The sequence below is a fragment of the Cervus elaphus genome, chromosome 9 (assembly GCF_910594005.1).
Source record: "Cervus elaphus chromosome 9, mCerEla1.1, whole genome shotgun sequence".
NCBI classification, from domain to species: domain Eukaryota; kingdom Metazoa; phylum Chordata; class Mammalia; order Artiodactyla; family Cervidae; genus Cervus; species Cervus elaphus.
In genome coordinates this window covers 20,594,579-20,621,221 of record NC_057823.1, presented here as the reverse complement: position 1 = coordinate 20,621,221, position 26,643 = coordinate 20,594,579, and the positions used below count along the sequence as shown (strand labels likewise).

General features: G+C 52.2%; 2 protein-coding genes and 1 long non-coding RNA gene across 8 annotated transcripts; 1 reads left to right on the top strand and 2 right to left on the bottom strand.

Moving 5' to 3' along the window:
* The first annotated feature begins 318 nt into the window (after positions 1-318).
* Positions 319-25,765, top strand: LOC122699627. The gene is made up of 5 exons (XR_006342651.1): positions 319-610; positions 729-1,348; positions 10,783-10,955; positions 13,069-13,217; positions 25,144-25,765. It is a non-coding gene; the product is annotated as an uncharacterized LOC122699627 (long non-coding RNA).
* On the bottom strand, positions 1,101-10,186 carry SLC25A41 (solute carrier family 25 member 41). The gene is made up of 7 exons (XM_043911797.1): positions 10,109-10,186; positions 8,012-8,680; positions 7,329-7,481; positions 6,628-6,735; positions 2,816-2,983; positions 2,585-2,732; positions 1,101-1,542 (listed from the first exon to the last, which is right to left on the bottom strand). The coding sequence occupies exons 2-7, from the start codon at positions 8,141-8,143 to the stop codon at positions 1,370-1,372; spliced, it is 882 nt and encodes a 293-aa protein (XP_043767732.1). The 5' UTR covers positions 8,144-8,680; positions 10,109-10,186; the 3' UTR covers positions 1,101-1,369.
* Positions 11,016-24,817, bottom strand: SLC25A23 (solute carrier family 25 member 23). 6 transcript variants are annotated; one of them, XR_006342650.1, is made up of 12 exons: positions 24,476-24,817; positions 23,301-23,427; positions 22,651-22,738; positions 22,251-22,362; positions 21,097-21,255; positions 20,855-21,007; positions 20,545-20,652; positions 19,081-19,248; positions 14,003-14,153; positions 13,119-13,177; positions 12,810-12,990; positions 12,286-12,424 (listed from the first exon to the last, which is right to left on the bottom strand). XR_006342650.1 is itself a non-coding variant. In XM_043911794.1 (11 exons), the coding sequence occupies exons 1-11, from the start codon at positions 24,629-24,631 to the stop codon at positions 12,883-12,885; spliced, it is 1,389 nt and encodes a 462-aa protein (XP_043767729.1). In that variant the 5' UTR covers positions 24,632-24,817; the 3' UTR covers positions 11,016-12,882. The 6 variants fall into 6 exon arrangements, 4 of the variants coding, with proteins under 4 accessions (XP_043767729.1, XP_043767727.1, XP_043767728.1 ...); XR_006342649.1 differs by having other exon boundaries at positions 12,333-12,472; XM_043911794.1 differs by having other exon boundaries at positions 11,016-12,990.
* Positions 25,766-26,643: the final 878 nt, after the last annotated feature.

The following is a 26,643-nucleotide window of genomic DNA, read 5'->3' as shown; positions in this document are numbered from 1 at the left end:
GGCAATGGGCTGCGGGCTGACGGCTTTGGGCGGGCAAACTGAGGCGCCCGAAGGAGGCCGAAGGCCCAATGAAGCGGGAGTTCCAGAATCGCGGGGCGGCTTCTGAACCGGATTGACGGCTCCTAAGAGTCAAGCGGACAGGAAGGAGGAGTCTGGCGAAAGACTTCTTTGAACGGGCTGGGTGGGCGTCCAGTGAGATTGTCGTGTAGGCAAGCCAATGGGTACACACGGAAGGCGGTCTTTACAGAGATTGGCAATTAATTTAAGCCAATCTCTGGCGAGGTCGGTGTGATGCGCTTGCGTTTGGACTGAGTTACTTTAGCGTTAACCAGAATCCTTTTCTAGTCCCGTCGTCTAAGCCAATGGCTGAGTGGCGGGGCGGGTGTAAGGTGACTGACCTCACCCTAGGCAAATGACAATGAAGGAAATGGAGGTGCCCCGTTTTGGTGGGAGCTAGAGGAAGCGCCGCTGCATTGGGGCGGAGCCAGCCACCAGACGCCGGGAGGGGATTAGCCGGAACCGGATTGAATGGCAGCCGACGTGGGCATTGGCCACCGGCTGCAGGAATTCAGGCCTGACGTCTGGGTTAGAGTCCCCGGAGGCCGGCCGGGTAAGCCAGGCACGTGGCCTGCTTGAGGCCTTGGAGACGGGTGCTTCCGGGGGTGGGGTGGCCCCAAAGCAAGAGGAAACTCAGGGATCCTCTCATACCCTCTCCTCTTTCCATCCAGGGATCTAGGGTCTTTACTTCTCTTCCAGAAGGCATGGAACCGGCTCTCCTACCAACTCAAGGGTCTAGATTTCCTCCCAGGACCGAGGGATCCTAGGCTCTTAATTCGACACCCTACATCAGCTTCACATAAGGTCCTTGGATCCGAGCTCCAATCGCTTCTCGGCCTTTTGGCTAAGATCAAGTGAATCCGAGCTCCAAGCTCTTATCTAGGCCCTCAGTTTATTTTCTGGACCCAGGCAACTTCCAGACTTCCAATTCCCGTTCAAGACTAAGAGGCCCAAGCTACTCCCGCCCCACCCCCCACCCCCCACAGGACCCAGGTATCCAGATGCCCAGCTGCCCTCCTGAACCCAGATATTCCAGACACGGCCAGCAGAAGCCATCTGTTTATTCCTCATTGTTTCCACATTCACCCTTTTGCCATGGAATCAGGACAAGTCGCAGCAAGCCAAACTGGAGTCCAGACTAGTCCCAGGCTGCACCCAGGAGAGGAGGCACCAGGAATTTTCTGACCCAGCAACCAGCCTGCTTCTCCTGACAAATCTGCCCTCGGTCCCAAGCCTGGAAGGCCCTTTGGGGCCAGGGGACACTGGATCTTCCCCTCCATTTCTGCCCAGGGTATGTCGCCTAGTTCACTGCTTATACTCCCAGGGTCTTCTTCATGGCTTCATACACCACGTAGCTGATGCCGCCTGCAGGCAACACCTTCAGTAATGTGGGGGTCATGCCTCGGTATAGCCCTGGCCAGCCCTGCTGGGCCAGGATCCTCCGGAAGACTCCACACATGGTGGGGTTCGAACCCTCCACAGTGTCTGTGGGGACAGAGGCAAGCTCAGGGCCTGGGCCAGAGATGACTTGGCATCAAGGGGTGGGGAGTGGGGAGCTGGAATGTTGGGAGGTGGGGACTGAAGCCAGGAGCAGAGGGTCTAGGGTGTTAGCGGAAAAGAAGCTTGGAAGCCTTTCAGAGGAAATTGGTCAGTTTACAGAGTGAGGAATTTTCAGGATTTGTTTTAGGAAACATCTTAGAAAACATTGCAACTTCAATATTCATTGGAAGGACTGATGCTAAACTGAAGCTCCAGTACTTTGACCAACTTATTGGAAAAGACCCTGATGCTGGGAAAGATTGAGGGCAGGAGGAGGAGGAGGCAACAGAGGCTGAGATGGTTGGATTGGCATCACCGACTCAATAGACATGAGTTTGAGCAAACTCCAGGAGATGGTGAAGGACAGGGAAGCCTGGCAGGCTGCAGTCAATGGGGTCACAAAGAGTCAGACACAACTGAGCGACTGAACAGCAACAAAGATCTGTTAGAGCTTTGCAGTGTGCTAAGGGGTAGTTTGGGGACATTTTCAAGATCAAGGTGGTAAGCTAAGAACCTGTTTGGGTATTTGAGGATTTGTTTAGGAGTTTGAGAGCCCATTTGTGGGATACTGGGGTAGGTGGTTATGAGTTTGGGAATGTCTATGTCAGTTTTCGAAAGTTTAGGAACCATTTGCCTTTTGGAGCCAGATGAGGCCTGAGTCTGATTTGGACAAGTTGGGGGGTCATTTGGGGACTATATGTCTTGAGGTCAGTATGGGGGCCTGAGTCACATTCAAGGAGGTTTGTGGGAGTCCTTTGGGAGCTGGGTGTTCATTTTAGTGATATGTAGGGTTACTTGAAAGGGACTGGGATCAGGTTTGGCGGTGAGGGTAAGTTTCGGTGGGTTCAGGGGTTAGCAAAGATGGCCAGGATCAGATATGGAGAGTCTGGGAGTCAGTTTGTGTGTGTGTTGGAGGGGTGATGAGAAAGTTCAGAGAGCAGAGGCAAGGGGTGGTGGTACGCAAGGTTGCCGAAAGGGCCAGGCTGACCTTGGGCTTGCATCCTGGTGCGCACCAAAGTCAGCGGGTAACTGGCCATCTGTCCACAGGTGGTGGACAGTGTCACAGATGATAGACTGACCAGGCCACTAGGGTCCTTCATGTCCTTGCCTGACTTCAGCCAAAGACACTTGAGCATCTAGGAGAGAAGAAGGCCAGGAGGAAGCTCTCCATGGGCCTGGGTTCACACCGCCCCTGCCACCCCCTCTGAGGGACCCACACCTCATAGACGGCCAGGTCGGTGCAGGCATACGGGATGATGCCGAGCATGTTGGGGAGGTACCCGCGGTAAAGGGCGCGGGTGCCCTCCTGCTCCAGGATCTGCCTGGCACAGTCCAGCAGCCCCTTGTACTGGCCAGTCCGGCGCAGGGTCAGCCGCGTCTTCAGCACCTGGGGAGGATGAGGAGTAAGGCGGCTTATTTGAGCCTCAATGACCCCCCAGCACAGGAGGCAACTGCTCAAGAATGCACACAGCTGGGTTTCAAACCCAGCTGCCTCGGCCTGGCCCGTAAGTGCTCTCAAAGGGTGAGGGAGGGATTTCGTCGGCAGTTCAGTGGTTAAGACTCCATGCTTCCACTGCAGGGGGCACAGGTTTGATTCCTGGTTGGGGAACTTAAGGGGGCTTCCCAGGTGGCGCTAGTGGTAAAGAACCCGGCTGCCAACACAGGAGACATAAGAGATGCAGGTTCAATCCCTGGGTCAGGAAGATCCCCTGGAGAAGGAAATGGCAACGTGCTTCAGTATTCTTGCCTGGAGAATCCCATGGACAGAGGAGCCTGGTGGACTACAATCCATGGGGTCGCATAGAGTCAGACACAACTGCAGCGGCCCTAACCCAGCCAAACTTCCTCTACCTGGACCCCAGGTAGGCAGATCTGCCAGTTTTCCCAAAGAAGCCAGAAAGTGGAGTTTTTATGAAATGCCCCAACATCAAAATGTTGGCAACTCAACAGTTGTGGAAAAGACAGCACACCGTGTGTGGTAGGCAAAATTAGGTGGTCCCCATGGTTCCGGTCCCCCTTATACACATGCTTTGTTTAATGGCCTCCCTTTGCCCTTGAAAATGGTCTACACCTGTGAGCGTGATGGACTGTGACTCTCTTGGATCAGGGTACACAAAGCACAAAGGCAGAGGGATTTTGCAGATATAATAAAGCCCCTAACCAGTTAACTTTATTTTTTAGATGTTTTTTAATTGGCATATAATTGCTTTACAATGTTGCCTTAGTTCCTGCTGGACAGTGAAGTGAATCAGCTTTACATGTACATATATTCCCTCCCTCTTGGATTTCCCTGCCACTTGCCCCCATCCCATCCACCTCCATCACAGAGGTGAGCTTCCTGTGTCACCAGTTGACTTAAGTTAATCAAGAGAAATCATCCTGGGTGGGCCTGACTCAATCAGGTGAGCCCTTTAAAAGAGTCAGAAGAAGAGATTGAAGGTTCAGAAACAGTTTTGGATTGGCGTTTTATATCTTGGCCATGCTTCTCGGCTCGCAGGATGTTAGTTCCCCAACCAGAGACTGAACTTAGGCCCGTGGCAGTGAAAGAAGTGTGGAATCCTAACCGTTAGACCGTCAGGCAGCTCCCTAGGGTTGGTCTCAAACTAACTGTTATGGAGAGGACCACAGGGCAGGGAACAGTGGGTAGCCTCTGGGAGTTGAGGACTGTCAGTCCTACAACCATAAGAAACAATCCTGGTAATAACCAGGGAGCTTGGCAGAGGACGCCTGAGCCTCAGATGGGTTCATTGGTAGCCCAACTGACTGACACCTTGATTTCCGCCTGATCAAACCCTGAACTGAGGACCCGACTAGCCAGTGCCCAGACATGACCCACGGAAACAATGAGATAATAAATCTGTATCATCTTAAAAGCTCTTGAGTGTGGTTATTTGTTATGTAACAATCAAAATAAAAACACAGATGCAAACTATTATATATAGAATGGTAAAGAAGGTTCTACTGTATAGCACAGGGAACTTTATTCCATATCCTTTAATTAACCCTAATGGAAAAGATATATTTTTTTCTTTAATGTATTTATTAAAAATTGCATACGTATGACTGAATCACCTTGCCATGCAGGAGAAATTAACACAACATTGTAAATCAACTAATTTTCAAAAACAAAAACACGAAGAAACTCAACCAGACAAGGGCAAGAATTATGTGAAGAAAGCTTTAAAAGACTGTTTAGGGAACAAAAAAGGAGACTTGACCAAATGGATGTATTCTTGGATATGTAGACCCAATATTGTATAGAAAGTGAAAATGAAAATTTTCGTTGCTCAGTCATGTCTGACTCTGCAGCCCCATGGACTGTAGTCTGTCAGGCCCCTCTTCCATGAAATTCTCCAGGCAAGAATACTGGTGTGGGTTGCCATTCCTTCCTCCAGGGGATCTTCCCGACCCAGGGATCAAACTTGGATCTCCTGCATTGCAGGCAGGAGCCACTGTCTGAGCCACCAGATGACAATAATCTCTAAACTCACTTGAGTTTAGAGTAAATGAGAGAAAAACAAATACCAATGTGTGATTTTGTTTTCTGAACAAGGCAGATTACTTCTAACTTTTTAAAAGGAAAAAAATCAATGGAGAATAGCCTGGAAAACTAATAAGAGAAGGGATAGAGAAAAATAAGACATAATATCAAGCCTCAAAAATGAAAGACTGGGCTGGGACTTCCCTGGGTGTCCAATGGTTAAGACCCTAATCCAATGTAGGGGGCGAGCATTCAATACCTTGTTGAACATATGCCACAGGGTGCTGCCAAAAGAAAAAAAGGGGGCAAAACCATACAGACAGTAACATGATCAGTGGTTGTTAGGGACTGGAGGAAGGAGGGAGAGGTGAATAAGTGCAGTACAATGACTTTTTAGGGCAGTGGAATTTTTCTGCATGATGCTATTATGGTGGCTACGTGTCACGTTTGTCAAAACCCATAGCAAGTCAACACCAAGGGTGAACCCTGATGTCAACCATTGGCTTTAGTTAATAATAATGTATCAATATTAGCTCAATTGTAACCAATGTACCACCCAAATTCAAGTTGTTATTGATAGCGGAAACTTCGTATGTAAGCCAAGATATATATGGGAATGCTCTTGTCTTTTTTACCTAATTTTCCTGTAAACCTAAAACTGTGCTACAAAATAAAGCCTACTCATTAAAAAAAAGTTAGAAGATTATTTAAAATTTAAAGAAAAAAATTAGAAGTGCATGAAGAGAACCCGAGTGTCAAGAAAGGAAACAGTGAAAGTGTTAGTCACTCAGTCATGTCCAACTCTGCAACCCCATGGGCTGTAGCCCACCAGGCTTCTCTGTCCACGGGGATTCTCCAGGTAAGAATACTGGAGTGGGTTGCTATTCCCTTCTCCAGGGGATCTTCGCGACCCAGGGATTGAACCCAAGAAGAAAAAGTTCAGAAATAAACCCAGGGACTTCCCTGGTGGTCCAGTGGTCCGGCTTCTACTGCAGGGGGCACAGGTTCCATCTCTGGTGGGGGAACTAAAGATCCCATGTGTCAGGTGATATGGCAACAAAACAGAACAAACGAACCCCACCAAAACAAATATACCAAGGTATACAGGAATTTGGGGCTTCCCCAGTGGCTCAGCAGCAAAGAATCCACCTGCATTGCAGGAGCTGCAGGTTCAATCCCTGGGTCGGGAAGATTCCTTGGAGGGGGACTTACCCCCGCCAAGTATTCCTGCCTGGAGAATCCCCACGGACAGAGGAGCCTGGCAGGCTACAGTCCTTGGGGTTGCAAGGAGTCGGACACGACTGAAACAACTGAGCTTGCAGGCATATAGGAATTTAGTAAATTACAGTGGTGGCATCTTGGGTCATTGGTGATGGAGAGGAGAGGACCCATTCAGTAAATAGTGTTGAGATGACTGGGTAAGCCATCTGGAATACAACTTTGATATGTGTCTTACATAAAGAGGAGGAGGAGGGGGCAGGGAAGGAGGAAGCCATAGCAGCTGCCACCCAATCATCTTGTTTCATCTTCTATGGGGCAGATACTCTTACCTCCATGGGGTTGATGAGCGTCTGGGAAGTGGCCACAGCCAGAGAGCCGGCGAGGAGACGTTCCTGAAAGGGTGGGGACTCGTGCACTCCACAGAAGTAGTTTTTACACTGGGATGGGAGAGAGGAATGTGAGAACTAGCCTCCTTTCCTTCCTGAAACTCACCCAGGGGAAGAGGTGTGGGGCCTGGAGGATGAAAATATGTCTTGCGAGCTTCTCTGGTGGCTCAGTGGTAGAGAATCTGCCTGCCAATGCAGGAGATGGGGGTTTGATCCCTGATGCGAGAAGATTCCACATGCCTCGGGACAACTAAGCCCAGGCGCCACAACTACTGAGCCTGTGCTTGAGAGCCCGGGAGCCGCAACTACTGAAGCCCGTGCCCTAGATGGGGCTCACTCTGCAACAAGAGCCCTAGAGCCCTTACTCTGCGATAAGAGAAGCCACTGAAATGAGCAGTCTGCACACCACAACTAAAGAAAGCAAAGAGGAGCCTCCACTCGCCACTACTAGAGAAAGCCCATGCACAGCAACGAAGACCCGGCACAGCCAAAAAAAAGTACATTAAAATTCTTTAAAAAAAAAAATTCTTTTTTTAAAAGTATGTTTTGGATAAACATCTGGGCTTTAGGGGATCGTGGGTACTCTGAGAGGTGACAGCTTGAGGGTGGGGCTGGGGAAAGCAGACCATCCCCTCTCCACCCACCTGTTCGAAGACAGAGAACTTGATGGCATACTCTGGAGCAATCTTGAGCACGTTAATACCATTGCCCCTCCAGAGTGAACGGATGCCCCCTTCCTGGATCAGGCTCCGGAGACCTCCCAGCAGATTCATGAAATTCTTCTTGGAGGAGTAGACCTGGAAATATGGAGCCCCTGTCAGCCCTCTGAGGAGCCCTTCACTTCATCTCCATTCAGCCCCCATCTTTTTTGGGGGGGCATGTGGGACCTTCGTTCCCTGCTAAGTCACTTCAGTCATGTCCAACTCTTTGCAACCCTATGGATTATAGCCCGCCAGCTGTCCATGGGATTCTCCAGGCAAGAATACTGAAGCAGGTTGCCATTTCCTTCTCCAGGGGATCTTCCCAACCCAGGGATTGAGCCCATGTCTTTTATGTCTCCTGCATTGGCAGGTGGGTTCTTTACCACTAGCGCCACCTGGGAAGCCCTGACCAGGGATCAAACCCGTGCCTCCTGCAGTGGGAGCATGGATTCCTAACCGCTGTCAGACTGCCAGGGAAGTCCTGCCCCCTTCTAACTCCAACTCCACTCCCAACCCCACCCTTGTCTCTCTTTCCGATTTACATACTCACCCCCTCCCTGAACTCCATCAGCTCCACTCCCATCCATCCCCACCCCAATGTCCCCAGCGCCATGGTCCCCACACACCTGCATATACACCTTGGCACGGTCCAGAGGGGCCGTGCCCGTGCGAGACACTGCCCCAGCCATGGCTCCCGAGAGGAGGAACTTCCACAAGGCTCCCTCATTATCCACTTCCAGGACGTCCACGGGGACCATCAGCTGCTCCCCTGTGTCCAGCACCTGCAGGACAGACCCAGCTCCCACCCACACTCATCCAGGCTGGTGGTCCTTTTCCTGACACATCTCTAGAACCTGCCCTCCCCCTCGGCTCCAGTCCAAGGCTTGCCCTGGTCCCCACAGCTTCCAGGTGGCATTCTACCCAGGCCGGCTTGGAGGGGAGTGGGCCATACAGAGAGGGTGGGCAGGGCGACCTTCTCCCTCTGCAGTTCCAGCTGCAGTTTCTTCAGGGCCTGTGGTTCCCAAGCTCACCTGCTGCGATGGGGGATGCTCCGGTTCTCTTTCCCCCAGGTGCCCAAACACGTACCCGTATACATGGGTACAGCCCAGGTTCCGGGAGGGGGCTGGGGGTGGGGCTGGGGGGCCAGTTTTGGTGAAGAAGGCCTTGACCCTCTTAAACAGGTTCTGGACCCGCAAGCTGGGCTTCTGAGCTTGCTCCGGTTGGGCTCCCATCATAGCTGGAGGGTCAGGACACTCAGGCTCAAAGCTCTGGCCAGAAGTTGGCCCATCCAGCAACTGTGTGGGAGGGGTGCTTTGTAAATTTGGGTCCCAGGGGATGATAAAGTCATAGTGGTCCTTGTGACCTCACTGCATATGGCAGACAGAGTGAGTGTCTCCTCCCCATCCCCACCAGAGGTCCAGATCACAATCGCTCTAAACCCACGAACGTGTTACATTATGTGGCAATTTAAGGGAGAGGGAGTGGATTAAATTTGCAGATAGAATTCAGGTTATTAATCAGCTGATGGGGAGATGGAAAGATGACTCTGGATTCACCACAGGGGCTCAGTGTAATCTCGCAAGTTCTTCAACAGGGAAAAGGGAGACAGAAGAGTCAGCGCTAGAGGGATTGGAGGTGAGAAAGACTCCACAGGCTGTTGCTGACTTTGAGGATGGAGGAAGAAGGCCACCCCAGTTAGCAGATTCTCCCCTGGAGCTTCCAGAAGGGGCCAGCATTGCAGACAGCCTAATTTTAGCCCAGTGAGCTCCATGTCAGGCTTCTGACCTCCACAACAATGTGTTGTTTTAATCCACTAAGTTCGTGGTCCTTTGTAACAGCAGCCACAGGAAACGGACACATGGCCTTTCATTGTCATGTCAACAGGAGATGGAAGTGGGGGAGAAGGGGAAGTCTTCAGAGTTCTGAGAGAGAGACGCACCGTCAGTCCCTGAAGTGACTCGGGCATAGGTTTGGAGTCAGAGGGCCCCGAGTTTGGATTCCATCTCAGACTCTTCTCGCTGTGTGACCTTGGGGTCCCTGCTTTACTTCTCTGAGCGTCAGTTTCCCCATCTGGAGATTGGAAGTCATGATTGGCTCTACCACACAGCATTGTCAATAGGATCCAGTGAGAGCCTTTGTTCAGAGCATCTCCATTGTCCAAACTGTCTGATCAAAACCCCCGATGTCATCCTTGATTCCTCCTTTTCTCTCTTGCGCAGTCTGTCACTACATCCTGTGGGCTTAATCTTCAAAGTATATCGAGAATCTGGCTGCTTCTTATCATGTACATGGCTACCACCTTGGTCCAGCCCTTGTCACTTACCTGGACCAGTGCAGTGGCCTGCACCCCTGTCCCCCAGCTCCAGACCTAACGGTTTAAAGTCTGTCTTCCCTGCAGCGACCACCAGAGGGCGCGCATGAGTACCTGAGTCAGGGCCCGCCCCTCCTCCCCACACAGCCCTCCAGGGCTTCCACCTACCCGCCCAGAGTCCTCCTCGCAGCCCACAAAGTCCTGCTCTACTTGCCCCATCCGCTCCCAGCCCGCCCCTCCTCCCTCTCTCCCACTAGCTCACTCCGCTGCAAACAGGCCTCCTCGCTGTTCCTCCAACACACCAGGCATGATGCTGCCCGGGGACCTTTGCACCTGCTGTGCTCTCTGCCTGGGATGCTGTTTCCCTAGGCACCCCTCCCTCACCATTTAAAACTCTTTATTCAAACATTACCTTCTCCTCGACCACCCTTGCTGTTATCATTGTTTAGTCGCTAAGTCGTGTCCCACACTTTTGCGACCCCATGGACTGTAGCCCGCCAGGCTCCTCTGTCCATGGATTTTCCAGGCAAGAACACTGGAGTGGGTTGCCATTTCCTTCTTCAGGGTATCTTCCCGACCCAGGGATCGAACCTGCATCTCCTGCATTGGCAGGTGGATTCTTTACCACTGAGCCACCTGGGAAGCCCTAAAATAGAATATTACTCAGCCTTAAGAAGGAAGGAGATTCTAACACCTGCTGCAACATGGATAACCCTTGAGGACATGATGCCCAGTGAAATAAACCAGACAGAAAAGGGTACATAATTGCATGATTCCAGTTCTAGGAGGTCCCAGAGGAGTCAAATCCGGAGACAGGAAGTAGATGGTGGGCCCAGGGGCTGGGGGAGGGGATGGGGAGTGAGTGTTTAATGGGGACAGAGTTTCAGTTTGGGAAAATGAGAAGAAAGTCCTGGAGATGGATGGTGGGGATGGTTGCATGAGAATATAATGTACTTAATGTCATAGAACTGTGCACTTAAAACTGGTTGAAAGAGTACATTTTATGTAACATGTATTTTACCACAATAGAAAAATATTTAATTTTCTTGTTGTTTTAAGCCTCTTGTTTTTGATACCTTTTTACAGTAGCCCAAGGAAAAGAACACACTTGTGTAATTAGAAAAACATACAGGACAAATTAGGAGGGCTCTGGAATGTGGACTTGCCCCTGCACCCACTTTACAGATGTGGAACCTGAGGCTCATGGAGTCATTTCCTGGTCTCCGTGAATGATGGATGACAACCCATATGTCTTCCCTGTGAGTAGTTAGAGGTGCTCCCACATCCACCCACCCCCTTTCAGTAAAAACCACAATGAAAGAGCTTAGAAAATGTATTCCTTTGTTCTTTTCCTTTGAAATAACACGCACAGGCAGGGCACAGGCAGGGAGGTGGGGCGTAGTGTGGGTGGAGGAGGTGGAAGCATTGGGGGAGGGGGTCCTCCCACCCCCCAAACATCCCAGTTCCTCTTTCACAGTCCTTGAATGGGGTTCCCCAAGGACTTGGAAGGAATGGAGAGGGGGTTCCCCAATGATACTAAGCTCAGTATCCAAATATAAAGTGCAGAAGGTACAGGGTGGGGGGCTGGGGTAAGTGGGGGGATGGGTTGTCAACTCCTCTCTGGTAGAAAAATAGACCTGGAGTGAATTTGGGGGCTTAGGGGGGTGGGGCTTTGTTTTGCATCCTTGGTTTGTTGCTCCTGGCTTCCAACTCTGAAGCCTGGGGAGGGGCTGGCAGTGCTGGGGTGTGTGTGCGTGTGGGGTCCCCTTAATGTGTTCCCAGCTTCAGACTGCCTGCTTGCCAGCCCTAAGAGAGAGGCAGCCATGCTCTAGGGATTGTGATCAGCCTATAGGTGGGAAGAGGGTGTGAGACCAGCAGAGTGCTGGAGGAGCACTTGAGCATGCCATTCCCCCCACCCCACTTCTGCCCCAGGCCTAGGGGCACGTCCACGCTGGGGAGTTGGGGGTCCGGCGTCTGTGTAGGGCCTGGGAGGGATGTCTCCTCCCCCTGCCAGCATCAGGTGTGTCAGGACAGTGGGCATATCCTGTGGGTTTTCAAGCTGGGAGGCTGGGACCTGGGCTTCCTGCAGGCTCCAGAGACTGTAGGGTTTGTGCCATGGGGGAAGGTCTCCGGTATGTGTCTGGAACAGGGGCGTGTGGGATCCAGGGTGCTGACTGGCCTAGTGGGAGCTAGCTGGGGGCTCTGAGCTTTCAAGCTCCAGTGCCTGGGAGGGTTCAGGTCGGAGATCAGGGGTTAAGGGTTGGCATCCAGGGCCTAGAGGTGGCAGGGTCTGCCTCTGATGGGTGAAGTCTTAACATCCAAGGCCTGTGGTGCAGGGACCTGGGGTCCTACAGCTGTAGTCATCTGGAACCGCTCCTCTGCCATTGGGCTCACGAGACTGTGGTTTGAGGAGTGAGGATCTGGCAGGTCAGGGCTTGGGAATCTGGGGTCTGTGGTTGGGGGTGTTGAGGGAATGATGCTTGAAATGTGGGGATCGGGGAGTTGAAGCAGCAGGATCTGGGACCCTGTGTTGAGGTAAAGGGATTCAGGAATCCAGTGGTTGGAGGGAGGGGATTCAGGATCCAGTGGATGGGGTCCCAGGATCTAGGCCTCGCATTGTCAGGATACCGTGGCTGAGGTTTCTTGAGATCCAGAGTCCAGTGGTTGAGCTTGGAGATCCAGGACTTGAAGCAGAAGATCTAGGATCCGCCCGTTTAGGGCTGGGGATCTAGGATCCAGCACTGCCTGAGGACACTGGATCCGGTGCCTGAGGCAGCTGGTGGGGGGGCGGTTAGATACTGGGTAGGTGCTGCTGTGGTTGGGGTGTCAGGATCCATTAGCTGGCTTGTGGGGGATCCAGTGGTTAAGACATGGAGGTCCAGCACTCAGTACGGGGGTGAAGGGACAGGAAAACGTGGGATCCAGTGGCTGAAGTGTGGGGATGCAGGACCCAGTGGATGAAGTATGGGGATCCTGTGGTTTGAATGGTAGGGTGGGGGGAGGATCTGGGATCCACTGGCTGTCTCTTCCGTCTCCAGTGGCCCAGGTGTGGGGGGACATCATGATTGAGGTGAGGGATCTGGGGGAGGGGAGGTGGGTTCTGGGTCCCTCACCTGGACGTGACCCCCAGGGCCTGCTTCATGTTCTCGTAGACCACATAGGAGATGCTCACAGCAGGGATAACCTTCATGAAGTTGGGGGCAATGCCCCGGTAGAGGCCCCGCACGCCCTCCTGGGATAGGATGTGACGGAGGAGACCCAGCATGGAGAGCTGGGGGGCTCCCTCAATGGAGGCTGGGGAGGGGTGGGGAGGTCAGGTAAGGCCAGAGGTCCCCCTCTCACTTCCCCCTCTTTCCCCACCACCCCCACCAGGGCTGGGCCAGGCGGTCATTGCAGCAAGAGGGACTAACAGTGGAACCTACCACTCCAAGTTGGGGCTTCTCCTGGCCTTGGACTTGGCTGCTGAACTTTTCACCCCAATCTGGAGGGCCCACATTTGGGGATGATGAGAAGCAGAACAGGTATGTGTGGAAGGGGAGGTGGGAGAGGACAGAGAAATGTCCTCTTCTTGGAGCTCCATCCCTTCCCTCTTCTCTCAGCTAAACTCTGACTCATCCTTCCATCCTCCATCCCAAACCTCTTCAGGGGAGCCCTTCTTGGTGCCCCAAGTCTGAGTCTGGCTTTTTCCCCACCCCTTCATTCAACCCTAAATCCATACTTAATTTTGGGATGATTTATTCAGCACCTTCCTCTCCAGCCTGGAAGCCCTTTGAGGGTTGGGAGACTACATATGTGTTATGTGTGGATAACCCCTGGCAAAAATTCCAACACAAATGCTAAAATCCCTGTAGAAATTCTCAAAAAAAAAAAAAAAAAAAGATTGAGGGATAGTAGAGGGGAGAAAAAAAGAAAAAAAAACCCTCAAAAAACAATCCAGAGAAATACAATAGAACAACTGTAGCCTGTAGCCTGGCCCTGTTGCTCCCTGGCCTGGCTATAACGCAGCCTTGCAAATTAGAACTCAAAGAACCCGCCCAGAAAGCTTGCCTCCCAACTGAGATCGCTGGGATGCTCATCCAGTACTGACTGTGTCTGTTCTCCTGCTTAGGATAAGGGGCTCCCATTCCAATGTCACAAAAGGGTAAACTGTGGCCCAGAGAAAAGTCAGGACTTGAGTCAAGGCCAATCCAAATTCCAGGAGGACCCCAGCCTGGGACTCTGTTTTCTCAGGAGAAGGAGCCAGGGGATGGGGAGATGGGCCGAGTCGTGAGACCTTCCCTGTCTCCTCGTCCCACCCAGGCCTCACCTTGGGCCTGCATGCGGGTCCGGACCAGGGCCAGTGGGTAGCTGGCTATCTGGCCGCACGTGCTGGAGATGGTGCCACAGGCCAGGAGGACGAGGATGCCCGGGTCAGCTGAGTCGTGGCTATACTGCTGGAGCCACTGGTTCTTCAGGGTCTGGGAGGGGTGGAGAAGGAAGGAGGGTGGGAGGGAGCTAGGTGACACCAGGACCCTGCCGGCTGGCTTCTGTATCCTGTGACAGTTGGTCTTAGCCATGCAGGCTCTTGCTTAGACCTCACCTAAAGGGGACTTCCCTGGAGGTCCGGTGGTTAAGACTGAGCACTTCTAATGTAGGGGGCCTGGATTCCATCCAGTTCCCAGTGGGGGAACTAAGATCCCACATGCCTGCTGCACCATGGGGCCAAAAACCAAAAAAAAACCTCACCTAGATTCTTTCTGGGCTTCCCTGATGACTCAGGTGGTAAAGGATCTGCCTGCGATATGGGAGACCTGAGTTTGATCCCTGGGCGAGGAAGATTCCCTGGAGAAGGAAATGGCTGCCCATTCCAGTACTCTTGCCTGGAAAATCCCATGGACAGAGAAGCCTGGTGGGCTACAGTCCATGGGGTTGCAAAGATCCAGATGCAACTGTGCACACTCACACAAACCCTCTCTGGTATGTGGAATGATGGCCCCCCTATTGTTCCTGCCCTAATCCCAGGAATCTGTGAATAGGATACCTTCTGTGGCAAAAGGGACTTTGCAAACAGGATTAAGTTAAAGATCTGGAGGTGGGAGACTATCCTAGAGCTTTCAAGTGGGCCCGATGTCATCACAAGTCTTCTAAAAGTCAGAGAAGGAGATGTGAATGCAGAAACAGACACGAGAGACATGAGGTGGGGGAAGAGGCCATGTTGCTGATCTTAAAGATGGAGAAGGGGCCATGAGCCAATAAACGTGGGCCACCAGAAACTGGACAATGTAAGAAAACGGATTCTCTCCTAGAGCCTCCTAAGGGAAAGAAGCCTTGCTGACACCTTGATTTTAGCCCAATTAGACCTATTTTATGGATTTCTCTGGTGGCTCAGTAAAGAATCCCCCTGCCAATCAGGAAACATGGGTTCGATCCCTGGGTTGGGAAGATCCGCTGGAAAAGGAAATGGCAATCCACTCCAGTATTCTTGCCTGGAAAATTCAATGGACAGAAGAACCTGGCAGGCTACAGTCCGTAGAGTTGCAAAGAGTCAGATATGACTGATATGACTAAATAACAATTACTATCCCCATTTCACTGATGAGAAACTGAGGCTCAAGGCAAGTTACTTGCCTAAAGCCACAAGATAAAGGTGACAATCAACATTCAGAGTCACCCCCAAGTCCAGAGCTATGCTCTTGGCCAATCCCTTCTGAGGACTTCTGTGAGGCCTCTCTAAGTCCAGAATCTTTTTTCTGACCTTGGGACTGGAAAAAGGTTCATAGGTTGCATTTACTGAGTCAATCTTAATCCATTGCTAATGGCTTCCCAGAACTGTGTTGAGAGAGACTCAAGTGTGGTAATGGATTGGTGATGTCTGGTCTGGGCATGGAAGGTGCAAATGAGAAGTATTTACTATACTGACTTTGTGGCTAGAGCTGCATTAGCCAATTAGGTGTTTGATGAGTTTTTAAGAGCAGTTCTGTTAAAAAGAGGTTTTAACACCTGGATAAGTATGGCCAACTTATGTGCTTAAAAAAGAGTAAATCATGTTTCTGTAGGACTTCTCAGAGTCTTTAAGAGACTAATTAAGATCTTGAAATGTCAAGAAGGCACAGGGCTTCTCAAACTACTTAGACCTCTGAAATCCCTTTTGGGGTGAAGAATGAATGATATAAGGCTGTGTCTTATATCTGCTCGGGAGTCTTAATGGCTTCCTATCACCTTTGGGAGAAACCCACACTCGTGATCTTTGAGTCCTTGCTGACGTCAACTCTGTCCAGCCACTCAGGACTTCCACTCTTCAACAGCAAAACAACCAACCAATCTAATCAAAAAATGGGCAGAAGACCTAAAAAGACATTTCTCAAAAGAAGACATTTAAATGGCCCATGGGAATGTGAAAAGATGCTCAATGTTGCTAATTATTGGAGAAATGTAAATCAAAACTACAGTGAGGTATCACCTCACACTGGTCAGAGTGCCCATCATTAAAGAGTCTACAAATAACAAATGCTGGAGAGGGTGTGGAGAAAAGGGAACCCTCCTACACTTTTGGAGGGAATATAAGTTGGTATAGCTACTGTGGAAAACAGTATGGAGGTTCCTTAAAAAACTAAAAATAGAGCTGCCATTTGATCCAGCAATCCCACTCTTGGGCATATATCTGGACAAAACTATAATTTGAAAAGATACATGCACCACTATTCACAATAGTTGAGACAGGGAAATAAATGTCCACTGACCATATAAATACTTACTTAAATAAGTACCATATAAGGTGTGGTACTTATATATAATGGACTACTAGTCAGCCATAAAAAAGGATGAAATAATGCCATTTCCAGCAACGTGGATGGACCTAGAGATGATCATACTAAGTGAAGTAAGTCAGACAGGGAAAGACAAATACCATATGATATCACTTGTATGTGGAATCTAAAATACTATACAAATGAACTTATCTATGAAACAGAAACAGACTCCAGACCCAGAAAAAAAAAAACTTATGGTTACTAAAAGGGAAAAGTGAGAGGGGAGGGATAAATTTGGAGTTTGGGGGACTTCCCTGGTGGTCCAGGGGCTAGGACTCCATGCTTCCAATGCAGGGGGTCCGGGTTCAATCCCTGGTCAGGGTTCTAGATCCCACATGCCACAACTAAGACCTGGTGCAGCCACATAAATTAAATAAATAAAAAGAGGTTTTTTAAAAAAAAAAAAAATTTGGAGTTTGGGATTAGCAGATACAAACTGTTTGTGTGTGTCAGTAACTCAGTTGTGTCTGACTTTTTGCAACCCCATGGACTGTAACCCACCAGGCTCCTCTGTGGATTTCTCCAGGCAAGAATACTGGAGCGGGTTGCCATTTCCTTCTCCAAGGGATCTTCCTGATCCAGGGATCGAACGCAGGTCTCCTGCATTGCAGGAAGATTCTTTATCATCTGAGCTACAGGGAAGTCCCATAGATACAAACTACAGTATATAAAATAAACAACAAGGTTCTACTGTATAGTACAAGGAACTATATTCTATATCTTGTAATAAGCTGTAATAGAAAAAAAAGAGACTTTCACTCCTCCAAGAGACCAAATTCATTTCTATGTCTGGTCCTTGGCATTGGCTATGCCCTCTGCTTTGTTCACACTCTCTTTTGATATATATTCAACACATCACTCCAGCATCACCTCTCAGAGGCATTCCCAGCCTCAGTTGCATCTGGATCTTTGCAACCCCATGGACTTTAGCCCACCAGGCATTCCCTCCTCCTGCCCACAGCTACTTGCGATTATACATTCTCTTTGTTGTCTTCTGAGAACTTTTCAGGATCTGAAACTATTTATTTGCTGGTTTACTGCCTTCTTTGTTCACTGGAGGGGTATCCCAGGAGGACAAGAATTATGTTGTACTCTTTGAATGCATGCATTGGAAGGACTGACGCTGAAGCTCCAATACTTCGGCCATCTGAGGCAAACAGCTGATTCACTGGAAAAGACCCTGATGCTGGGAAAGATGGAGGGCAAGAGGAGAAGGGGGCGACAGAGGATGAGATGGTTGGATGGTATCACTGGCTCAATGGATGTGAGTTTGAGCAAACTCAGGGAGATAGTGAAGGACAGGAAAGCCTGGTGTGCTGCAGTCCATGGGGTCACAGAGAGTCAGACACGATTTGGCAACTGAACAACAACCTTGAATGCAGCAGCCAGCACAGTGCCAGGCACTTATGGATGCTTAGGAAACAGTTGCTAAACCAACAAATGAATGAATGAAGCTTTATCTCATTTGGCTATATAGATGCTGGGGGCTGGTAGGGCAGGTAGGGTTGGCAAGTATGGGGCATTCTCAGATCAGGACCAGCTATGTCATTTGTGGGACCCAGTGTGAAATAAAAATAAGGGAGGTCCCCTGTTCAAAAATTACTGAAAATTTTAAGACGGGACTTTCCTGGTGGTCCAGAGGTTAAGAACCCACCTGCCAGTGCAAAGGACATGAGTTTGATCCCTGGTCTGGGAAGATCCCATATGTCACAGGGCAACTAAGCCCATGAGCCACAACTACTGGGCCTGAGATCTAGAGCCCAAGGGCCATAACCCCTGAAGCCCACGCACCCTAGAGCCTGTGCTCTGCAACAAGAGAAGCCACTGCAATGAGAAACCTGTGCACCACAACTAGAGAGCAGCCCTCGCATGCCACAACTAGAGAAGGCCTGAGTGCAGCAATGAGGACCCAGGGCAGCCAAAAATAAATAAACAAATGAAAAGAAAAACAAATTCAGGATGGCAACAGCAAAGCATTCAACCAAGCCCAGGGCCCTTTTGAGTTGGCAACTGGACAGGTTGCCCACCCAGGAAGCTGGGCTGGATACAAACATCGGGGCAGGGATGCCTGGGGACTTCTGTGTTAATTGGGAGACCCTGGTGATCCTGCCAGGAGATGGGAAAAGCAATGGATGAGGCCCCTGGGAGAGAAACAGCAAAAACTCCTGGCTCCTTCCTCTCCTGCTAAAGGTCCCAAGATGCTAACCATGGGGTGTGGATTTTATAGTGACAATGGACACCGAAATGGGCAGACCTTAAAGAAAACATTGGCTTGGCGGTAGAGGCGTGTTTGACCCATGTTTTGGGAGGAGATGGGCATCTTTGAAGCTCAGCTTTGCCTGCTCCCTTGATTCTCTGAACTGGAGTGGTCCCCAACTTTCACACGTCCTGAGACCTGGGAAGACCAAACTACAGATGGAAGGTTCTTGTGGTAGGAAGTGGAAGAATGGCAGGGGATGGGGGTCCAATGCCTGAAAAGGTTCCCCAGGATCCCATGGCCCATGGTGCTTTGCTTCTCCACCTATAGCTATGGAGGTCAACTGATTTAGACCCCCAGGGAGAGCAGACCCCACCCAGAGAAGGGAGTGCCACAGACCTCATAGACGGCCAGGTCGATGCCTGCGTAGGGGATGATGCCCAGAACGTTGGGCAGGTAGCCACGGTAGAAGGCACGGGGACCTTCTCTCTCCAGGATCTGCCACGCACAGTCCAGCAGCCCCTTGTACTGGCCCGTCCGGCGAAGGGTCAGCCGTGTCTTCAGCACCTGGGGAGAACCCGGTTATCCCTGGAAAAGCTGCCTTTGGAATCACAACATCCAGGAATGAAGACAGCTGGCTGGAGACACCCTGAGAATAACTGAATTAAAATAACCATTTGCTCTAGAATCTATCTTCTGCCTCCAAACTCTATACCGACAAACTGTTAACATCTATCAGGGTTGCTTGTGGCACCCGCTGCTAACTATCTCCCAATATCCCTTAGCAATAGAATCTGTTATTTTCAGCAAGCACACAGCCTCTAGAAATATAGACTACATTTCTCAGCCTCCCTAGGTGTGTGGCCATGTGACTGAGTCCAAGCCGATGAAGGTGAAGAAGTATGCAAGACTTTCAGAAAGCATCCTTAAAGTCAGGGAGGTGTTCCTTCCTTTGTTTTTCCTTCTTGGCTGGAATGTGGATGCTGTAACTGGAGCACAAGTAGCCATTTTTGTCCATAAGGAGGGTGCTGCATGCTGAGGTGGTAGAACAAGATAGACTCTTGTTCTCCGACACTCTGAAGCCACTTATACCACCCCTGAACTGCTCACCTCCGGACTTCATTTCCATGATTTAAGTTTTCTATCACTCCAATCCTAACTGATGCCTGGTACAACCTGAAACTTGAAATGATTTCTCCAAAAACGGTTTCACTTGGAAATGATTCCCTTGGGGACAAGCATCCTGGAAACCAGGATCCTTAGAAGAGGCGTATCCATCAGTGGCTGCCCCCCACAACTGTCATCTAAACAGTTAAACCAACACTGATCAAACCAGCCAATGCTGAAGGAAATCAACCCTGATTATCCACTGGAAGGACTGATGCTGAAGCTCCAGCACTTTGGCCACCTGATGTGAAGCATAGACTCACTGGAAAAGACCCTGATGCTGGGAATGACTGAGGGCAGGAGGAGAAGGGGGCCCTTCTCGCCCAGAGGATGAGATGGTTGGATGGCATCATTAACTCAATGGACATGAGTTTGAGCAAACTGGAGATAGTGAAGGACAGGGAAGCCTGGTGTGCTTCAGTCCATGGGGTCGCAGAGTCAGATACGACTGAGCTGAGAGTCAGATACAACAAACCAGTACTGTCCCCAGAAATCACATGTCAAACTGTGATACCCAGACCAGCTCCACAAGAAACAGCATTGCTGTAATGAGTCTGAATCAGGAAGAGACAAAGTGATCACCCAGTGCTTAGCGGATCAATGTGAAGTGGATCACCCCACTTCACACCTTGGAGTGAAACGGTGATTGCAGACCTCCCACAGTACAGCGAGGTCTCTGCCAGGGCTGCTCCTTACCTCCATGGGGTAGATGATGGTTTGGGCTGTGGCACCAGCCAGGGAGCCAGCCACAAAGCGCTCCTGCACGTGCAGTGTCTCCTGTTGCCCCCGGATGGCCCGCTTGATCTGAGAGGGAGACACAGAGGTGGCGGGACCTCAGGGCTTGGCCTTCTGTGGGTTTGAACTTCCCCTCTGCTGTCCTTCTGCTGGGGGCGTCCCGTAGGGGAGCAGATGCCTACTCCCGGGGACCTGCAGACATTCCCGCACCCGCAGGCCAATCCTGCAGACCCTATGTCTATAGTCCATCCCTCCCCACACCTGCCCCCACCTGCTCATAGGCCATGAACTTGATCGCTGACTCAGGTGCAATCTTGAGCACATTAATCCCGTTGCCACGCCACAGGGAGCGCACGCCCCCCTCTTGGATCATGCTCCGGAGGCCCCCCAGGATGTTCAGCCGGTTGGTCTTGGAGGCGTGGACCTGGGTGGGGGGAGACAAGGTGGCTTCGGGGTCCCTTCCAGGGGTCCAGGCCTGGGGAAAGGAGGGGGTGGGTCTCTCCAGGGCCTCACCTGCATGAAGACCTTAAGGCGGTCCAGAGGGGCTGTGCCTGTCCGGGACACGGCACCCGCCGCCGCGCCCGCCACCAGCTGCTTCCACCACATGCCAGTCAGCTTCTCCTGCTCCGAGAACTCATCCGGGACAGTCAGGCACTCGCCAATATCCAGGACCTGGGGATGCAGAGGCTGGGGGTGTCATGACCCACTGGGGCTGGGAAGATGTGACCCTGCTCTAAACTGGGGCATCTCCCCCATGAATTCCAGGATACCCAGAGAGTCCACCAATCCAAGAGATCTCTCTCAGATCCCTACCAGATCTAGCCCCGCAGTCTCCATGAAAGGTAACATCCTTCCTGGGGACCTCCACCAAATCCCATCAAAGCCTCCTATTCAAGCCTCTGCTCCATAAAGATCCCTCCAGGGCCAATGAAATCCCTCTGCAGGATTCCATCCATAGGGTCTCTTACATAAGGATTCCAGAAGATTCCTCCAGGGCCACACAAGATCCTACAAGGGGCTTCCCATATCAGGAGCCCAGTGGCTCTCTCCTGGGGTCTCCCCCTGATCCCATGGGTCTCCCCCACAGAGATCATCCACCCTCTAGCATCTCCACTTGTGGACTTCTTAACCAAGCCCCTCATAGGTCTCCCAGGGTGGGAATCTCTGGATCTCTCAAGAGATTCTCAGCAGATCCCAAGGATGGATTCCCTCCAGATGCCATCAGATCCTATCAGAAGCATCAGTTAGGGATTCCCATCCCAGAAATGACAATCCAGTGCACTTCTTCCCTCAATTTCTAATGGATCCCATCAGACCCTCCAAAAACAGTGGCTTCCTAACTTGTCTTTTCAGCAGCAGAATTCTTTATTGGGCAGAACTAGAAACCAGCAGAAGGAGAGCTGCGTGAGTAGAAGGTGGGAGACCAGATGCCCCATCTGGTGAGCCCTCTCTTGCCTATCTCCCCAAGCCCCCACAGTAAGTCTGAAGGGCTCCCATCAGCTCCCATCAGTTCCCAGAGCCCCAGATGGAGGAAGAGGAGAGCAGAACCTCACCCTCAGGCTGCTCCCAGTGGCTCCTCCCACTAGAGTGCCAATCCAGCCCCTGCCCCTATGCCTTGGGGAAGAGAGGTCCCGACCACCAGGCTGGGATCGTCACCCCCACCTCACCGTGGAATGCTTCCAAAAATACAGCACATCTTCCACGTTCTCCAGCGAATGCAACAGGAAGTGGTCACGCCACTCCTGCCAGTCAATGGTCATGGTGCCATCACGGTCCATGCTGGTGGGGAGAGGGGCACAGGTGGGACAGAATCAGTGCCTGGGGCTGGGAGGTGAGTTGAGGGAGGTGGGAGATTCTGGTTTGTTTGGGGAGGAGACTGAGCTCCTTGGCACTGCAAAGCCCCCCATTTTACAGAGGGGCACACTGAGGCTCAGAGAGGGAAAGCAACTGGCCCAAGATCTCAGCTCCACTCCCTCCCTGGGATTGGGTCCAGGGCTCAGAGGCTCGAGGTGGCTGAGGGGGTCTCAGGGGTCTGAGTTACCTGGGATTGTGGACCCAGCCACTCACCTGTGCAGGATTTTCTCTGCCTGTTCCAGCGAGATGGAAATGCCCAGGGCTCGGAAACTCTGCTGGATCTCAGAGACATCAATCTGACCTGGGGAGGGGGCCCAAGGGGGGGACCCCGAGTCAGAGGACCAGAATAGCTTGGACTGGGGATGTCTAACAAGACCAGGGCACACAGGAACCCAAGGTGAGGTGTGTGGCAGGGTTGTGGTGAGGGGCCCTTGACCCATTGGGATCAGAGAGGTGGAATTGGTTCATATTGGGAGGGACTTGCATTTGCTGAATGAATGAAGGATTAAGTCCAGGGGTAATTATTGGGGTTCCCATGCCACAGGGAGTTGAGGCCATATTGGACATCCAGAAAATACGATGGGGGTGGCTCTGTCTCACAGGGAATCCAGGAGCAACGTGGGGAGGGGAATCTTTGCACCACAAATAATATGACTAATAAATAATAGGGTCCCACCCCATTAGGAAAAGGAGGTGGGATAGGCCAGCTGGGCCCTGAACCACCTAGCTGAGGGTGAGGAGAGCTCCCGAAATAGCCTGTGAGTCATCAGGGAGAAGCAGCCGTCCCCGCTTCCTCCTGGCATTGCCAGTTCTAACCCCACTGGGGTCTCCAGGGCCCCCACAGCCCCATCCCCCGGCCTTACCATCCTGATTCCGGTCCAGACTATGGAACAGAAGTAAAAGGCGCTGTTCCCGCTCCTGCAGGTAGAGGATAAACTCCTCCAGGTCAAGGCCGCCGTCTGGGTCACTGTCACCCTCAGGGTGGATGCCCTGGCAGGGGAGAAAGGTCAGAGGGAGCTCCTAAAAGCTGCTCCCACAATGTGGGGCATGACAAGCTTAGGTCCCAGGAACCTGGGCGCATCACCCTGCCATCAGCTCTCCCCTCAACAAGATGCCCATGGCCATGGTAGGTCTGTGAGGTGGACAGCAGTTGTTCAACTTTCCTGGTGAGCAAAATGAGGCTCGTCAAGGTCAAGTAACTTGCCCAAGGTTACAGAGCTGGGAAGTAGGTAGGTGGATTTGGGCTCTTGTTTCTGCAACCTGTCCTTCCAGCTGTCTCTTACATGAACTTGTCCGAGTGGCAGTTTCAAGAGCTCTCACTGGAGATGGCACTGAGCGATGTGGTAGCAAGGACACAACCACACTGAGCATCCACTGGGCCTCTGTTTACCCATCTGTAAAGTGGGAGGGTGACTGGAGGTCTCAGGGTTCTATGGAGACAGTCCAGTTGCATGTGGGTCTTCAGGCGTAGAGGGATTGGGGTCAAGTTCCTGCTTGGATAGGATCATCCCCAGCTGAGGGCAGCCTCAGATAGGATTGGGTCCTTGGCTGGGACAACTTGGGGCATTGAGCCAAGTCCTAGAAAGGACAGGGAAGGGAATGTAAACATAGAGTCTGGGGCAGCTGCCTGGGAGAGTAGTGGGTGCCCAGAGCTGGGTAGGAGGGAGGGGAGGGCATGTTTCCTCTAGGTGGGTGCAGGCCATGTCTCTGGGTTGTGCAAAGAGTTCAGAGGAGGGTGTGTCCAGGGCAGTGGGCAGAAAAGCGCACGTGGCCCCATTCCCTGGCAGACATCCTCCACCCAGAGGGAGGAGGGGGACAGGTTTGGCAGCCTGAACTGCAGGCCTGGGGCCTTGGTGGTCCTATCTTGAGCGATCCTGTTAGGCCCGGACACGGGTGGGCACGGGCAAAGAGACAGGGACGCTCAAGCTAGGCACAGGCTGTCACGGGCGACTCCCGGCGCTCCATTCAGGGGCTCAGATTACCCGGCGCCAGTTGGGCCCAGCGCCGCGCACCAGGAGGGGTATCCCAGCGGGGGTACCTGTTGGGCGCCGCGGTCCGGATCGCCCCCGCCCAGCCGGGCCAGTCCCTGGCGCAACTCGCGAATGTCCACGCGACCATCCTTGTTACTGTCCAGCTCTTCGAAGAGGCGACCCCAGCGCTGACGCCGCTCGGCATCGCCCGGGCCCCCCCGCATGGCGCCAGCCCGGGGGGGAGGGGAGGCCCGGCAGCGGCGGCCTCAGCGGGGGCTTGACGGCTCCCCCTCCCCCCCCGGGGCCCCGCAGGGCCAGCTCCGCGGCCACTGCCACCGCAGCCTCCGCGCTGCCTGCCGGGCTCCGGCACTTGTAGGAGGCGGTGACTGCTAGCCGTCGCCGCCCGCGCCAGAACTTGCTTCTCCTTCCCCGACCCGCTTTGGGGGGAGGGGGCTGAGGGCGGAGCTGGGGGGTGGGGGTGGTGGTGGGGCGGGTCAGGGATGCCCCGGTATTAGCACAACCTAGGGAGCACCACATTCATTCTGGAAATGGAGTGGCTGGAGAGAGCAATATCTCAGGTCTGGTTTCGTAGCTCCCTTTCTACGTGCCTCAGTTTACCCTCTGCCCAAGGAGGCGAGGTAAGGAGATCTCAAGGATTGGGTTACGTAATCCCTTTCCACTTGACCTCCCGCCTCTACTAATTTTCATCAGGAACTAAAGTTCTCTTTTTTCCTAGATGTTCTCAAGGACCAACTCTGCGCCATCTAGGCCTGCAACAGCCCTCCCGCTCCAATCACATTCCCTACGCGGCCACTGAAGCACAATATCTAGCCGTGCTGTCATCCCGCCCGTGCGCCTCCTTTCTCGGTTCCACTCAGCCTGGGAAACGGAAGATCAACGCGCCGGGCTGCTGCAAAGTCGGTTTCCTATTGGCCAGAGCCGCAAGAGCTGTGCCCGCCCGTCCCGCCTCTCCCACCCACCTAGGCGGGGCTTCCCCACTGACCCAGGGCAGCCTTCTGCCCCGCGGCCCCTGGCTCTCCAGGAAGTCTTAAAGGGGCCCCGACCTGATCCGGACACCGAGAAAATTGCTTTCTCCCGACCTGCCTGGGGAGGAGTCCCAGGCGCGGCTGGGGATAAAGGCCGCGTAACTGGAGGCGGGGCCCCAGTCTGTCGCGCTCCGTGCACCTGCCGAAGGTCCCTCCCACTAGTTTCGGGCGCAGTTTCTCGATTCAACATTAGGGGGAGGGGCGCCCGGGCCTTTTGACAGCGAATAATAATAATAGCTGACGTTGATTCATTGCGTTGCACAAGCCTGGTCTTTTACTCACCTCTCGCGTCGTCGTCTCTAAAACCCTAAAACGTACGTGGGACTGGCTTTCGCACTTCACGGATGAGGAAATAAGAGGTTAAGCCTCTCACCCCAGTCCATATGCCCAGGAAGGGGCAAAGCAGAGATTTAACTAGACCTGGGATTCTTACCCATCGTTGATCTATGACTTGGAAGGGATTAATTTCCCCTTAACCATAACTCTTCACTCTCGAGTCTGCAGGATGGGGTCGTCTTATTACCATTTTCCTTTATCCAAAGATACAGCCGTGAGGGCAATATGGTTCCCTGGCAATATGCCCAGATAGGTGTGCTCTAACACGTATGTTCCAGACAAAGCCTCTTACAGAGGGTCTCCTCATAGACGTTTTCATTCACAGGTGGCCCTCGCAGGTGCCCTACAACACAGGGGGATACAGGTATTTTCACACGGAGATGCCCCAAACAAATGGTTTCTCACAGGTGCATGCTTGACAGGTGGACCTCAGAACACACGAGCCCTCCTCAGATGTGCTTCTATGTCCGTGAGCCCCACGCAGGCAGGCTCAGGTCTCCCTCTCACGTGAGCTCAGTTCTATGCAGCCGTCCCTCCTGCAGGGCTGTTTCCTGCACCTCACAGGTATGTGTCTCAACAGGTATTCCTCCACCCAGGAATGCGTTATAGAGCCTCCCCCACCACAGGTGTATTCCATTTACATATTCATCCATATGGGGCTTTTTCATATAGCTGGGTCCCCTACCGGCATACTTCAATGCAGGTGTGTCTTGTACAAGTGCTTCTAATGTCTTTCCACACGGCAATTCCTCCTGCAAGTCTCGTTCATTTCATAGGTGGGCCATGCAGATACATTCCCAAAACAGATGTGCCCCGCGCTGCAGTGCCTCAGCCGGGTGTTTGGTAGCAGGCAG